The following is a 12,101-nucleotide window of genomic DNA, read 5'->3' on the forward strand; positions in this document are numbered from 1 at the left end:
CGCCCAGGGCAGCGCAAGGGACCGGGGCCCGCTGAGCTAGGGCCGGTAGACGGGGATGAGAAACACAGGTTCCAATCCCTGACTCCACCTTATGGTGCACGGCAGGGCAAGGCAGAGGCCCAGGAGGAGGGATGGGAGCTGCTGCGTGGGAGATGGGGCTACCAACTGGCGTCCCTTCTGAAGCTGACCTCTGGCCGCAGCCGGGACTCGGCCCACCCCCGCGGGCCCCTGAGAAGGCTCCCCCGCCGCACCCTTTGTCCTGGCTGCCTCCCCACCTGCCGCCAGCCCTCTGCTCCAGCTGGCACGCCCCAGGGGCGCTTAGCGCCGGCTCCCCTGGCCTCGGGCTCGCAACCCCGGGGGGCCAGCACGTGACCCGCGCGCCAAACCTGGCTCCGGGTGTGGACGCGTCTGGGCCTCGCCGCCCGCCCCGCAGTCACGCACCGCTAGCAGCCCCTCTACGAAATCAAGAAGCAAGCTCTTGCGCCCCCAAACCCAGGTTCCCGGTGGTTGGAAGAGGAGATCTGCCTTGGGCTGCAGCCGGAGCCTTCGGATCCCGAGGGAAATCAGGGCAATTCTACGAGGGCAGGAGGGGGAGGGCCTCGGGTCCGAGAGGAAGGTGCCCGGCGCGGAGTCCCTTCCTCCACGCCTCACCCCGCCCCGCCCCGCCCCGCCCCGCCCCGCCCCGCCAGGACCGAGTCCTCCGCACCCCATAGGCAGAGGCGACCCTCCCCGCCTCCCCGCTTGCTCCGCGCTCGCCCCGCCTCGGCTCACTTCAAAAGTTTACTCCGGCTGGGACGCGGGGCCTAGCGAGCCATGGCTGTCTACGTCTGGATGCTACGCCTCGGGAGGCTGTGCGCCCGGAGCCCAGGGGTGCTGGGGGCCCGGGCTGTCCTCTCCCGGGGTTGGCAGGAAGCGAGGTGGCAGGGCGTCCGTCCCCTCAGGTATGCGGACCGGGGAACAGAGGGGACGGGCCAGTCCCCCGAGAGGGGCTCTTCGGGGTCCTGCAGAGCTTCGCTGGGGGCCGATCCCACTCGGGCTGGGAGGCCCACGGCTGCCGCACGTCTGGATGGCGCGCTCTGGGGAGTAGGTAACCCGCGTCTAGCACCTAGGCAACAGGAAATGCTGGCCTGGCCCACGCAGATTGGGGCTGCGGCTCGGGGCTGGCAGTGACCCTGCCCTGAGTGCGGGTTCTGGTCTAGGACTCTAGATTCTTCCCTTCACGGGACCAGGAGTGTGGGCCTTTAGCAGTCTAGCTTGAGGGGGAGGGGCAGGGCAGGCCTTGGCTCTGTCCCCAGGACACTGCCTCTGAGCTGGACCCCCTTCAGGGATAAACTTACAGATCTTCAGCCCGATCTTGCCCCTTCCCAGGCTGCTGAGCTCAGCAGTCTCCCTTCTCACCAGCTGCTGACAAACACTGCTTTTGCTCCTTGCTACCTGCTGGGCCTGTTTTCTTCTGTCCTCAGGGCAAAAGGGTGGGATCGGGGCTGGCTGGTGGAGGATGTGTTCCCAGTAGCTTTGCTGCCTCTATAGCAGTATCATAAGTAACGCTGCCTTCCTGTAAGTTTGCAAATGTGAAAGTGTACTGGTTAAGCAGAGTTGAGGTCCCCCACTGATGTTTTCAGTGGTGGTTGTTATCTTCGGCACCGGAGGGTGGGGGTGGGGGTGGGGGTGGGGGGGCCTGCACACCGCTGAGCCTATCCTGCCACCCACATGGGTCAGGGACTAAGTCTGGGGTCAGGACATGGTTTTTGGACACCAGGTGAGGTGTGGGCCTGCCTGGGCATGGAAAAGTGAGGAGAAGCCAAAGAATCTTCTCAAATGAGAGAACTGTTTGGTTTAAAAAAAGAAAATTTTGGTTGTGGGGAGTTGGAGAGAGATGCAAACTCCTCTTTTGACTAGAACTCCAAGATCACAATGTTTTGAACCTGCTGGTTCCCGAAAACTAGAAAGCATGCAAGGCTTTCAGATTGCTATGCCTTGTTTTCTAAAACCCAATGGCTGAAGGCTGATTAGCTGATGGGACTCTGATGAAAAGAGCTGGGTTCTCTTCTAGCTCTGTCACTCGTTACCTCCCAGGTCCTCCCTAGGCAAGCTCCGCCATCGCTACCCACTAGCCTCCAAGCCCCACCTCTGGACTCCTGGGGACCCCCTTAGACTGTGAGGGCTCTAAGAAAAGTTACCTCCAAAAGTGTACATGTTTCATGATGCTACACTTTTGTACCGTGTTTAGGCTACCTCTCGCTACCTGGCAACATGCCTGACCTTTGACTTCTTTGTGGATAAGCAAAGCAGGTCCCTTACCTGTTACAGGCCCGCAACCTCAGAATAGGGGCACCAGGCCTCAGAGGAAGTCTGACTTAGTGTGGGGAGCAGATCTGTTTGTCCAGGGATAAGACTTCCTGAGCATTTGGCCTAATTCCTTCCATTCCTTGTGCTTGAACCATTACCTGCTGATTATGGTGGTTTGGCCTGATTTCACTCCTACTTTCTCCTTCAGAAACCTCAAGAGTCTCAAGCATTCAACGGATATTCCTGAGAACATGTCATGTCAAGCACCTGGTGGGTGCTGTGGCTATAGAACCCATAGAACCTAGTCCTCTAGGAATTTGTAGTCTGGGGGGAAACGATGAGTCAAGCTGATCACTACCCGATGTTCCAAGTGCCATGGTGTGGAAAGCTCCTGGACTTCAGCTCTCTGCTCTTTCTGATCTATTCACATAAAGCCTGCTTTCCTGCCGCCCAACACCCCAGGCTTGTTACTCCCCATACCCCCAGTCTTGCCTGTTAGGAAAAAGCAAGAACTTTGAAGCCAGACTGCCTTGGGTCACAGCCCTGGCTCCTCCACCTACTCGATGCATGATCTTGAGTACCTTACCCAACTTCTGAGCCTGGCAAGTGTCACTTATGCTACCTGCTTGCTGGATTGACAAAGGCTTGCTCTTCTCTGCCTTTCCTTTGGGGCAGGGCTGTTCCCTGAGAACCTTCACATGGTGTCTGAGTAGGAATTCCAACTGATATGAAAGTAGGAAAGGATTCTCTCCTCAGTGGCCTCCTTTTTGCACCAGGTTCTCTCTCTTGGCCAATTGCCAAGATGGTAGCCTCTGCCCAGCCAGAAGTCCAGTCCTTGGATCTGCTGGATCCTCCCTTCTCCATCGAAGTCAAGGCTGTCCAGAGCCTTTTCCCCCAGAAGGAAAGAAGAAGCTGTCCGTTGCTCTCCAAGTTTCCTGAACCACCAACATCTTCCCCTTGTCCACACCTCCCCTTCCCAGAGGAAGGTGGATGGGCTAGTCTGAGGCCTCAGGGAGCCTTGGAGAGAGGAATCCAATGCTGACTCCTTGATGATCCCGAGACGAGCAGGCTTCCTCCTGACCTCTAAAGCTAGCCTGTGAGGCAGCTGCATTCAGGGTTTTGGGAGCACTTGGAGCTGGGAAAGACAGAAGGAACAGTGGCCTAAACCTCTTGGAATTGGGTGTGGTGCTCAGAGCTGGGCTCCAGTGAGTTGATGCTAATGGTAGGGGCAGAGGCATAAGTGGGCTTCATGGGCCACCCTCCAGGGGGATAGCTGTAGTCAGATGGGACCAGTATCAGAAACTATAAAATGCTGTCCCTATATGAGAAGATTGTGTTAAGCCAGGAAATGTTTTGGGTGAAAACTGTAATAGTTACAGAAAAGAGACTCTTCCCATAATCCCCCAAAGATGATTAATAAATGATTTGGTAATGCTTATACCTATACATTACTCAGGGCATCCTCCAGCCTAAATGTAACACTGGAAAATAAACCATAAACTTGGGCATTGTAATCAGTAAATGGTACAAATTGGTATTAGTTACCCTTTTCTGCCTTGCACGTAGTAGGTATGCAGTCTGCTGTGGAGGGTGCAGTGGGGTGTACAAAGATGGATGAACTCGTTTCCACTGAGTTCTTTGCCTAAATGGGATCTATAGGGGAAGCCATAGACTCTCCAATTCAAGGCAGAAAGGGTGCTGTACCATGGAGAATGTCAATCAAAGCTGGGAAGAATCTGATTGGTGGAAATGGGATTAGGGAAGACTTCTAAAGAGGCTGGGCTTTGAGCCTGATCCCTCCAACCATAGGGCTGTAGATTGATGTAAGAAGCCTTTAGGAGGGTATGAAGCCCTCCTAATCTACCCCACATTATTTTCTTTATTCAATCTACAGACAGAAACTTTGGAGCCAGAAAATCTGGGTCCAAATGAACCACTTTCTAGCTGGTAGCTTTGGGACTTAGTTGAACTTGACTTTTCTCATGTGTAAAGAGTGTTGTGAGGGTTAAATGAGGTTACCTAAGAAAATTCTTAACCTACAGCCTGGTGCCCAGGAAATTTTCAACCCATTGTAGTAATGAGCTATTATATGAGTATAATATGAGTGCTTATGTAACAATGGCCTTGCAAATTCCTACCGTGACCCCAAGGCCTACATTTTAGTAACCTTGTCTGTAGAGTTGGAGGAAGACAGTTCTGGCAGGGTCAACTGTCTGAACCCGGCTGGGGCTGGGTATATTGACTGGCCTGTGCTTATGCTGACTGTTGAGATAAAGGGCTGGGTTTTTTGTTTTTGTTTTTTTCGCTGATCATATGTTGAACAAACCAAAGTACAGCATGTAATTTCATCTCTTGAGTGGGCCTTGCGAGGGGAGTGTCCTGAGAAATGACAGGTCCCAACAATTCTGCCAGGTCCCTCTCCCTTGGGAAATAAACAAGTTGTCTTTCTAGCTTGGGAATCATGTTTTGTGAATGTCGTTGGCATGGGAGTGTTTCTCCATGTGGGAGTCAGATGACAGGGAAGCAAATCCCAGCCCTACCACTTCTAGCTCAGTAGGGCTTTAGAGCAAATGACTCAATCTCTCTGGACCTTGGTTTCTTTGTAAAATAGGCCGCTTGGACGAGAAGCACTCTCCATTCATTTCTGCAGACATTCTGTGATTCCTAAGGAGGCTGGGCATCCAGCCTGATTCTGAATCTGAGAGGGCTGTGGTTGCAAGCTGAAGCCTTCATACTTACGTGAAGTCTGACTGTATTTGATCCCTTGTGAACGCCTCCTAACCTCCTGAATCTCGGTGTTCTCTCTAGTCCTCTGTGAGTGAACAGAGAACATCGAGGGTTTTGTCCCTTGAAAGCTAAGACCTAGACCTTGTGTGTGCCTTAGTGATCCCATCAAGGGGCAAGTGCCCTGAATCAGCCCCCACCCTGATGCCTGTGTGCTTTCCCCAGGGGCTCCGAACAAGTAGCCCAAGGGAAGACCTGCAGCATGGATGCCTCCCAACCCCAAGTATTTCATGCTTTCAGAAACGTCCTCTGTCTTCTTGAGTTTGCTAGACTCAGTAATGATTTCCTGCGTACTGTCTCTAGGTACACACAAACACACATACACCAGTGGTTTTATTCGAGATGCTAAGAATGGAAGCTTCCACCAAAATAGAGTACCTTGCTCAAATCTTTATTGTAGCTGTCACCACTTGGGAGCTCTTTGTCACCTGTGTCCTTTGTAGGCTGTAGACTCCTTCAGGAAGGTTATGGTGAGTGGTGGAAAGATCATGGGGCTTTATGGTATAATTACATACAGTAAAATCACAAATCTTAAGTCTGTAGTTTGATAAATTTTAACAAATGTATACACCCATTACTCAATACCTCAAGATATAGAACTTGTCCATCGTTCTAAACAGTGCTGTTCAATAGAAATATAATGTGAGCCACATATGTAATTTTGTTTTCTGGTAGCCGTATTAAAAAAATAACAAGAAGTAGGTGACATTAATTTTAATGATATATTTTCTTTAACTTAGTATAGCCAAAATATCATTTCAGCGTGCGGTCAATCTTTTAAAAATTGTTAATGAGATATTTTACTTTTTTTTTTCATAAAATCTTCCAAATCTGGTACATATTTAACATAGAACACTCAATTCAGACTAGCCACATTTCAGGTGTTCCACAGCCACATATGACTGGTGGCTACGATATAGACAGCATAGCTCTAGAAATTTCTCTTGTGCCTCTTTCCAGTCAATTCCCTTCTCCAACCAGAGGCTACCACAGTTCTGATTTCTAATCTCCATAGGCTAATTTTGCCTCCTCTTGAATCTTAGAGTATATACTCTTGTGTCTGGCTTCTTTCACTCAAAAACAAAGGGATGCTTTTGGGAAACATGACCCACTAATCCTGACAAAAATTCATGCAAGTGTGTGTTATACATTAAATGTTTTAGCTTTCCTTGATAACCATGGGGAAAAGGACATGATCTTATCTGTCCAGTATTTCACCTCTTGGGTATGGCAGCAGGAAGGCAAGCTGAGAAGTGGGGGTCCCAGAATAGGTCTTACAAATTTGTCAAGGGGCCATCCCAGCAGAGAGCGTTGAGAACAGGGTGACTTCAAGACCGCTGAACTGGGCAGCCCGCTGACACCTTGTGGTTCCCAATATTCTATAATCTAAGGACATTTTTTGGTAATAATTTTTTGAGATAATTGTGCATTCACATGCAGTTTTAAGAAGTAATACAAACAGATCCATATACCCTTTATCCAGTTTCCCCTAATGATAACATCTCGCAAAACTGTAGTACGGTGTCACAACCAGGATATTGACATTGGTACAATCAGGATACAGAACATTTCCATCCTGGCAGGGGCCCTTCAAGTTTCCCTTTCATAACCATAGGCATTTTTCTCCTGCCTCCAGCCGCTCCTCAACCTCTAGCAATCTGTAATCTGTTCTCTATTTATACGATTTTGTAATTTCAAGATGTTGTGTAAATGGAGTCATACAGCATACAACCTTTTGGGATTGGTTTTTTTCACGCAACATAATTCTCTGGAGATTCATACAGGTTGTTTTGTGTATCAACAGTTCCTTCTTTTAATTGCTAAATAGTATAAGTTGAGTCATATTCTTGACATGGATATACAGTTGGTTTAACCATTCACCCACTGAAGGACATTTGGGTTGTTTCCAGTTTTCTTGAATAAGGCTGCTATAAACATTCATGTATAGGTTTTTGTGTGAACATAGGTCTTCATTTCTCTGGGAACATAATTCTTCATTTCTTTGGAATAATTGCCCAGAAGTGCAATTGCTGGCTCATAGGGTAGTTGCCTGTTTAGTTTTTAAAGAAATGACCTGTTTTCCAGAATGATTGTACCCTTTTACAATCCCACCAACAATGTATGAGTGATCCAGCATCCTCGCCAGCATTTGGTATTGTCACTATTTTTTATTTTTGCCATTCTGATAGGTGTATAGTGATATCTGACTGTGATTTTAATATGCATTTTCCTTCTAGCTAATGATGTTGGCTATCTTTGCACCTGCTTATTTGCCACCTGTATATCCTCTTTGGTAAAATATCTCTTCATGTCTTTTACCCATTTTCTAGTTGGATAGCTTTTTTTTACTGTTGAGTTTTCAGTGTTCTTTGCGTATTCTAGATACTAGCCCTTTGTGAGATATGTAGTTTGCAAATATTTTCTCCCACTTTGTAGCTCATCTTTTCATCCTCCTAGCAGGGTCTTTCGCAGAGCAAAAATTTGCAGTTTTGATGAGGACCAGTTTATCAGTTTTATGGATCGTGCTTGTGGTGGTAAATCTAAAGCCCTAGATCCTGAAATTTTTCTTTCATGTTTTTTCCTACATGTTTTTTAGTTTTATGTTTTACATGTAAGTCTGTGATCTATTTTGAGTTACTTTTTTTTCTAAGAGACTTAGGTCAAAATTCCTTTTTTTTTTTTGCTGAGGACTTTTTTTTAACATCACAGTCTTGTGCTCTTGGTGACCACTGTGCATTAAAATGGCCATCAGGGGCCAGCTCAGTGGCGCAGCAGTCAAGTGCACACGTTCTGCTTCGGCAGACTGGGGTTCTCCGGTTCGGATCCCGGGTGGGGACATGGCACCACTTGGCAAGCCATGCTGTGGTAGGCGTCCCACATATAAAGCAGAGGAAGATGGGCACGGATGTGTGCTCAGGGCCAGTCTTCCTCAACAACAAAAAAAACCAAACATAAAAAAAGAGGAGGATTGGCAGCCAGTGTTAGCTCAGGGCTAATCTTCCTTAAAAAAAAATGGCCATCAATTCAGAAAATGAGCATTCGGTAGTGCTCATTTTTAGATTTTATTTGTCACAACAGCACCTTCATTTTCTTGAACAATAGTTGTATGTTGTAACTGGTATAAATGTGTCACCCATCTGTGCAGGGACATAAAAATTACGGCTTTATTTCAGGATGAAATGACTATTACAGGTTCTAAGTTGTCCCTTCCTGCCCAAGAATCTGCCATCTCTACTCCCATGTCAGGGGCCAGTCCCAGGTCGACCACCAGCCTAGTGTCTTTGTGCAAATTAGGGAAAGGAGCCCCCTGCCCCTGAGAGGATGCAGCCCCATGGTGTGTGCATTGGTGAGTGATGCATGGGCTGGAAGAATGGTGTATTGGAGAATGAATCTTGGGGTGATGTCTAAGGGACATGCAAGAGGAGAGCCTGCCTCTCATCTGCCATGAGCTAGGAGATTTATTGGCACATTCAACTAGAACTATGTCTTACACAAGAGTGAATGTGTTGACTGAGAACTGAGGTTTGCCTATGAGCACAGCACATGAACTTAATGGATGGACTGGGGCTCTTCCTCAATGCGTAAATGTTAATCCTGCCCTGGCCTTCACATGACAGGTCCTGTGGGTCTCATTCGGTCCACGCCAGGAAGTTGCCGCACCTTTTAAATATTTTATGAACCCTTCTTAGGAGATCATCAGGCCTCTAGTATTTTGCCTCTTAAAAATTTCACATGGAGGATCCAGCCTGGTGGTGTAGTGGTTAAGTTCACGTACTCCACTTCAGCAGGCTGGAGTTCACGGATTGGGATCCTGGACGCGGACCTACACACCACTTGTCAAGCCATGTCATGGTGGTGTCTCACGTATAAAATAGAGGAAGATTGACGTGGATGTTAGCTCAGGGCCAGTCTTCCTCAGCAAAAAGAGAAAGATTGGCAACAGATGTTACCTCAGGGCCAATCTTCCTCACCAAAAGAAAATAATAATACTAAAAAAACTTTTATGTGGAAAATGATTTTAAACATAATCCCACGATAGAATAACAAACACCTGCATACCTACCACTCCAAATTAAAATAGAACCAGACTTGTTACAGAAAATTATAAATAAAAGAAATACAATGTTACAAATCAAGTTGAAGTCCCTTCGCTAACCCTCCTCCAAACCACCCCTCACCAGAGAGCCACTGTCGTGAATTTAATGTATGTCATGTCAGAACATGTTTTTTGCTTTTAATATGTCTCTAGATCCATAAACAGTATATTGTGTCATTTGCAAGGCACTTAGAATCATGTCTTGCAAGTAATAGGTGCTCTTAATTTTCCTATTATTTGTATACATAAAGAATACTTATTATGCTTTTATAGTTTTAGCAAAAATAGTATCGTAGTGCCCTTCTTTTTTCACTCAACAGTATGTTTTTGAGGTCTATTTACACTGGCACCTGTAGATCTAAATTATCTGTTTAACCTGCTGTAGAGTGGACCCTTGTATGACTATGTCTCTGGCAGTGCAAGTCCTGTGTTAAAAGCTTGAGATTTTCAGCTTTTCTAGAAATTTCCCTGGAGAGGCTGTGCTGCTCTGACCCCCAGGAGCAACCGAGTCACTGTTTCCCCACATCCTCGCAAGTACTTAGTGTTGCTGAATGTTAAATGCTTGCCACTCTGGTGGGGACAAAAGATTATCTCATTGTGGTTTGAACTTACATTTCCCTGATTACCAATAAGATTGGGCATCTTTTGAAATGTCTTCTGTGAGTATTCTCTTCATATCCTATACCCATTTATTGTGTTAATATTTGGTGTTTTTTTTTTCTTTTGCTGAGGAAGATTTGCCTTGAGCTAACATCTGTTGCCAATCTTCCTCTTTTTGTACATGAGCCACTGCCACAGCATGGCTACTGACAGGTGAGTGGTGTAGGTCCATGCCCAGGAACCAAACCTGGCCCACCGAAGTAGAGTGTGCCAAATTTAACCACTAGGCCACCAGAGCTGGCCCTTTATTTTTTTTTAAATATAGGCTAAATACTAATACCTGGTCTCTTGTATATAAAATAAAATTTGTAAACTCTTGCAGTTGCTTGCCTTTTAGCTTCATTGAGGATTTATGTTTCTCTTAGGGCTCAGGGACCAGCCTGGCATCCAATGCCTGTAGGGGGAGGAGCAGAGGCCAGTCCGTGACTTAGAACAAAAGTAGGCTGTTGCTTCCAGTTTTGTTTCTAAAACCTTCTTCCTAGTGGCTGGTGTTGCCCCTTGCCCAGGGGAGCTGTGGTCAGCCTCAGCTTGGGAAATGTCCCCCCAGTTCCATGTGAGGGGCCCTCACATCTAGTCACGCTCCCTCCTTGGTGGCTTCTGAAAGGATTAAGAGGCCTTGCTCAGGACCTGGAGACGCTCAGCCTCCTGCAGGGGCAGGGTCCACCTGCAAGTCTCTGGCCCAGGTCCCAAGCACCTTCACCCAGCAGGTAATGTGTAACAGGAGGCTGAACAAACAGCTTCTCTCACAGGTAGACTCTACAGACCTGTTTGCTCAGGCGTTGTGATCTCCCTACCTCCCATCCACGACTCCTCCAGGCCCAGCTCTGTCTGTGCTGTCCACCGGACCTTGTCAGGACTGTGTGGTCCTTGGTGCCCAGAGCAGCCTCTAGCCCTGACGTTAGTCACCAGAACTGGAATGTCACAAGATGTTCCACAGGAACATGCCAGCCCGTGTTTTCTGTCTAGGTCCTGCTGGAAGGCAAGGCTGGATTGTGCAGGGCCGACACTGGGACACAAGGCTTTCCAGCTTGGTCTAACCAGGAGGCCGTGCAGTTAGGGTACAAAGCCATTGTGGTTGGTGCCAGGAGAGGCGAGCTGGAACCATGAGAACAGGACAGTGAGGTCAGAGGCAGTGAAGAAGATGAATCAGATACCACAAGTAAAGCACAGAAAAGGGCCAGTGTGTGCTTGAGAGTGAGAGGTGGGGGCCGGGTGGGGGTAGTTCTCCACGGGCCCATGGCACTCCAAGTGCCCATCAGCCTCAGGTTTGCTGCTCCAGTCCCCACAGGGCCCCGGGGGAGGCTGTGGATGGGATGCAGTGTACAATGTGGGACGCCGCCTCAGCATGGCCTGATGAGTGGTGCCACATCCGCGGCCAGGATCGGAACATGTAAAACCCTGGGCCGGAACACATGAACTTAACCACTTGGCCACGGGGCCGGCCCCTGGGATGCAATGTAAAGAGCAGTGGATGCAGAAAAGGGTCCACGGTTGCCACCCACCAGATTTGGAACCTTAAGAAAATGAACCTCTTGCTTCTTCATCCACAAAAAGGAATAATTCTTTTTATAGATGGTCCAAGACTGATGTGAGGATCACATGACACACACGGAAGCCCTTTTTAAGCCATAAGCCTCTACAAAGTCTCATCTTGTATTGTATCGAGACCTTGGAAGTGCAAGTCCTAGGTATGAATCCCAGCTTGGCCTCTTACCTGCATTTCTTTGAGCCTCATTTTCTCATCTATAAAGTGGGTATGCATCTTGGTTAGGGAGTGGTCATGAGGATCACAAGAAATCATGTGTGTGGAGTGTTTAGAAGAGAGCTGGCATGAGGACACACCAGTGAATGTCAGTTCACATTATCTTGAAATGTGCTTTTTCACCTAAAATATATTAGACATTTTCCATATCATTAAAAATATAGTCTCCATTTTTTTAATGGCATAGTGTTCCATTGTATAGATGCCCCATAATTTAGTTATCTAATCCCTTACTTATAGAAATAAAGTTTTTTTCTCAATTCTTTGCTAAGCAGCAATTAACATTCTTATTTGTACCTTAGGTGTTCATTAGTTTTTTTTGTTTCTTGTTTTTTAGGATAGATTCCTAAAAGTAGAATTGCTGGTCAAAAGGTATGGGCATATTCAAACATTAGTAGATTTTACTAAATAAGAAAGGATCTAGATTTTTTGGGTTCTGAGGTTTATACAATTTGGGGCATTTAATTAATTTGGAAATTAACCAGGACTCCTCTAGAAAGACAGCAATCT

General features: G+C 47.4%; 1 protein-coding gene across 8 annotated transcripts in view; it reads left to right on the forward strand.

Moving 5' to 3' along the window:
- The first annotated feature begins 394 nt into the window (after positions 1 to 394).
- The window catches only part of ACSF2 (acyl-CoA synthetase family member 2), a 31,259-nt gene continuing 19,552 nt past the window's right edge, over positions 395 to 12,101 (forward strand). For 5 of the 8 annotated variants that reach the window (XM_070226294.1, XM_023652716.2, XM_070226296.1 and 2 more), the window contains exon 1: positions 675 to 941. In XM_070226294.1, the coding sequence (XP_070082395.1) occupies positions 814 to 941 (128 nt within the window). In that variant the 5' untranslated portion in view covers positions 675 to 813. Of the gene's footprint in view, positions 942 to 11,377; positions 11,518 to 12,101 lie in introns of those variants that run through there. The other 3 variants (XM_001502763.6, XM_023652715.2, XM_070226298.1) reach the window with 3 other exon arrangements.

This window comes from Equus caballus, chromosome 11, assembly GCF_041296265.1.
Source record: "Equus caballus isolate H_3958 breed thoroughbred chromosome 11, TB-T2T, whole genome shotgun sequence".
Lineage (NCBI taxonomy): Eukaryota > Metazoa > Chordata > Mammalia > Perissodactyla > Equidae > Equus > Equus caballus.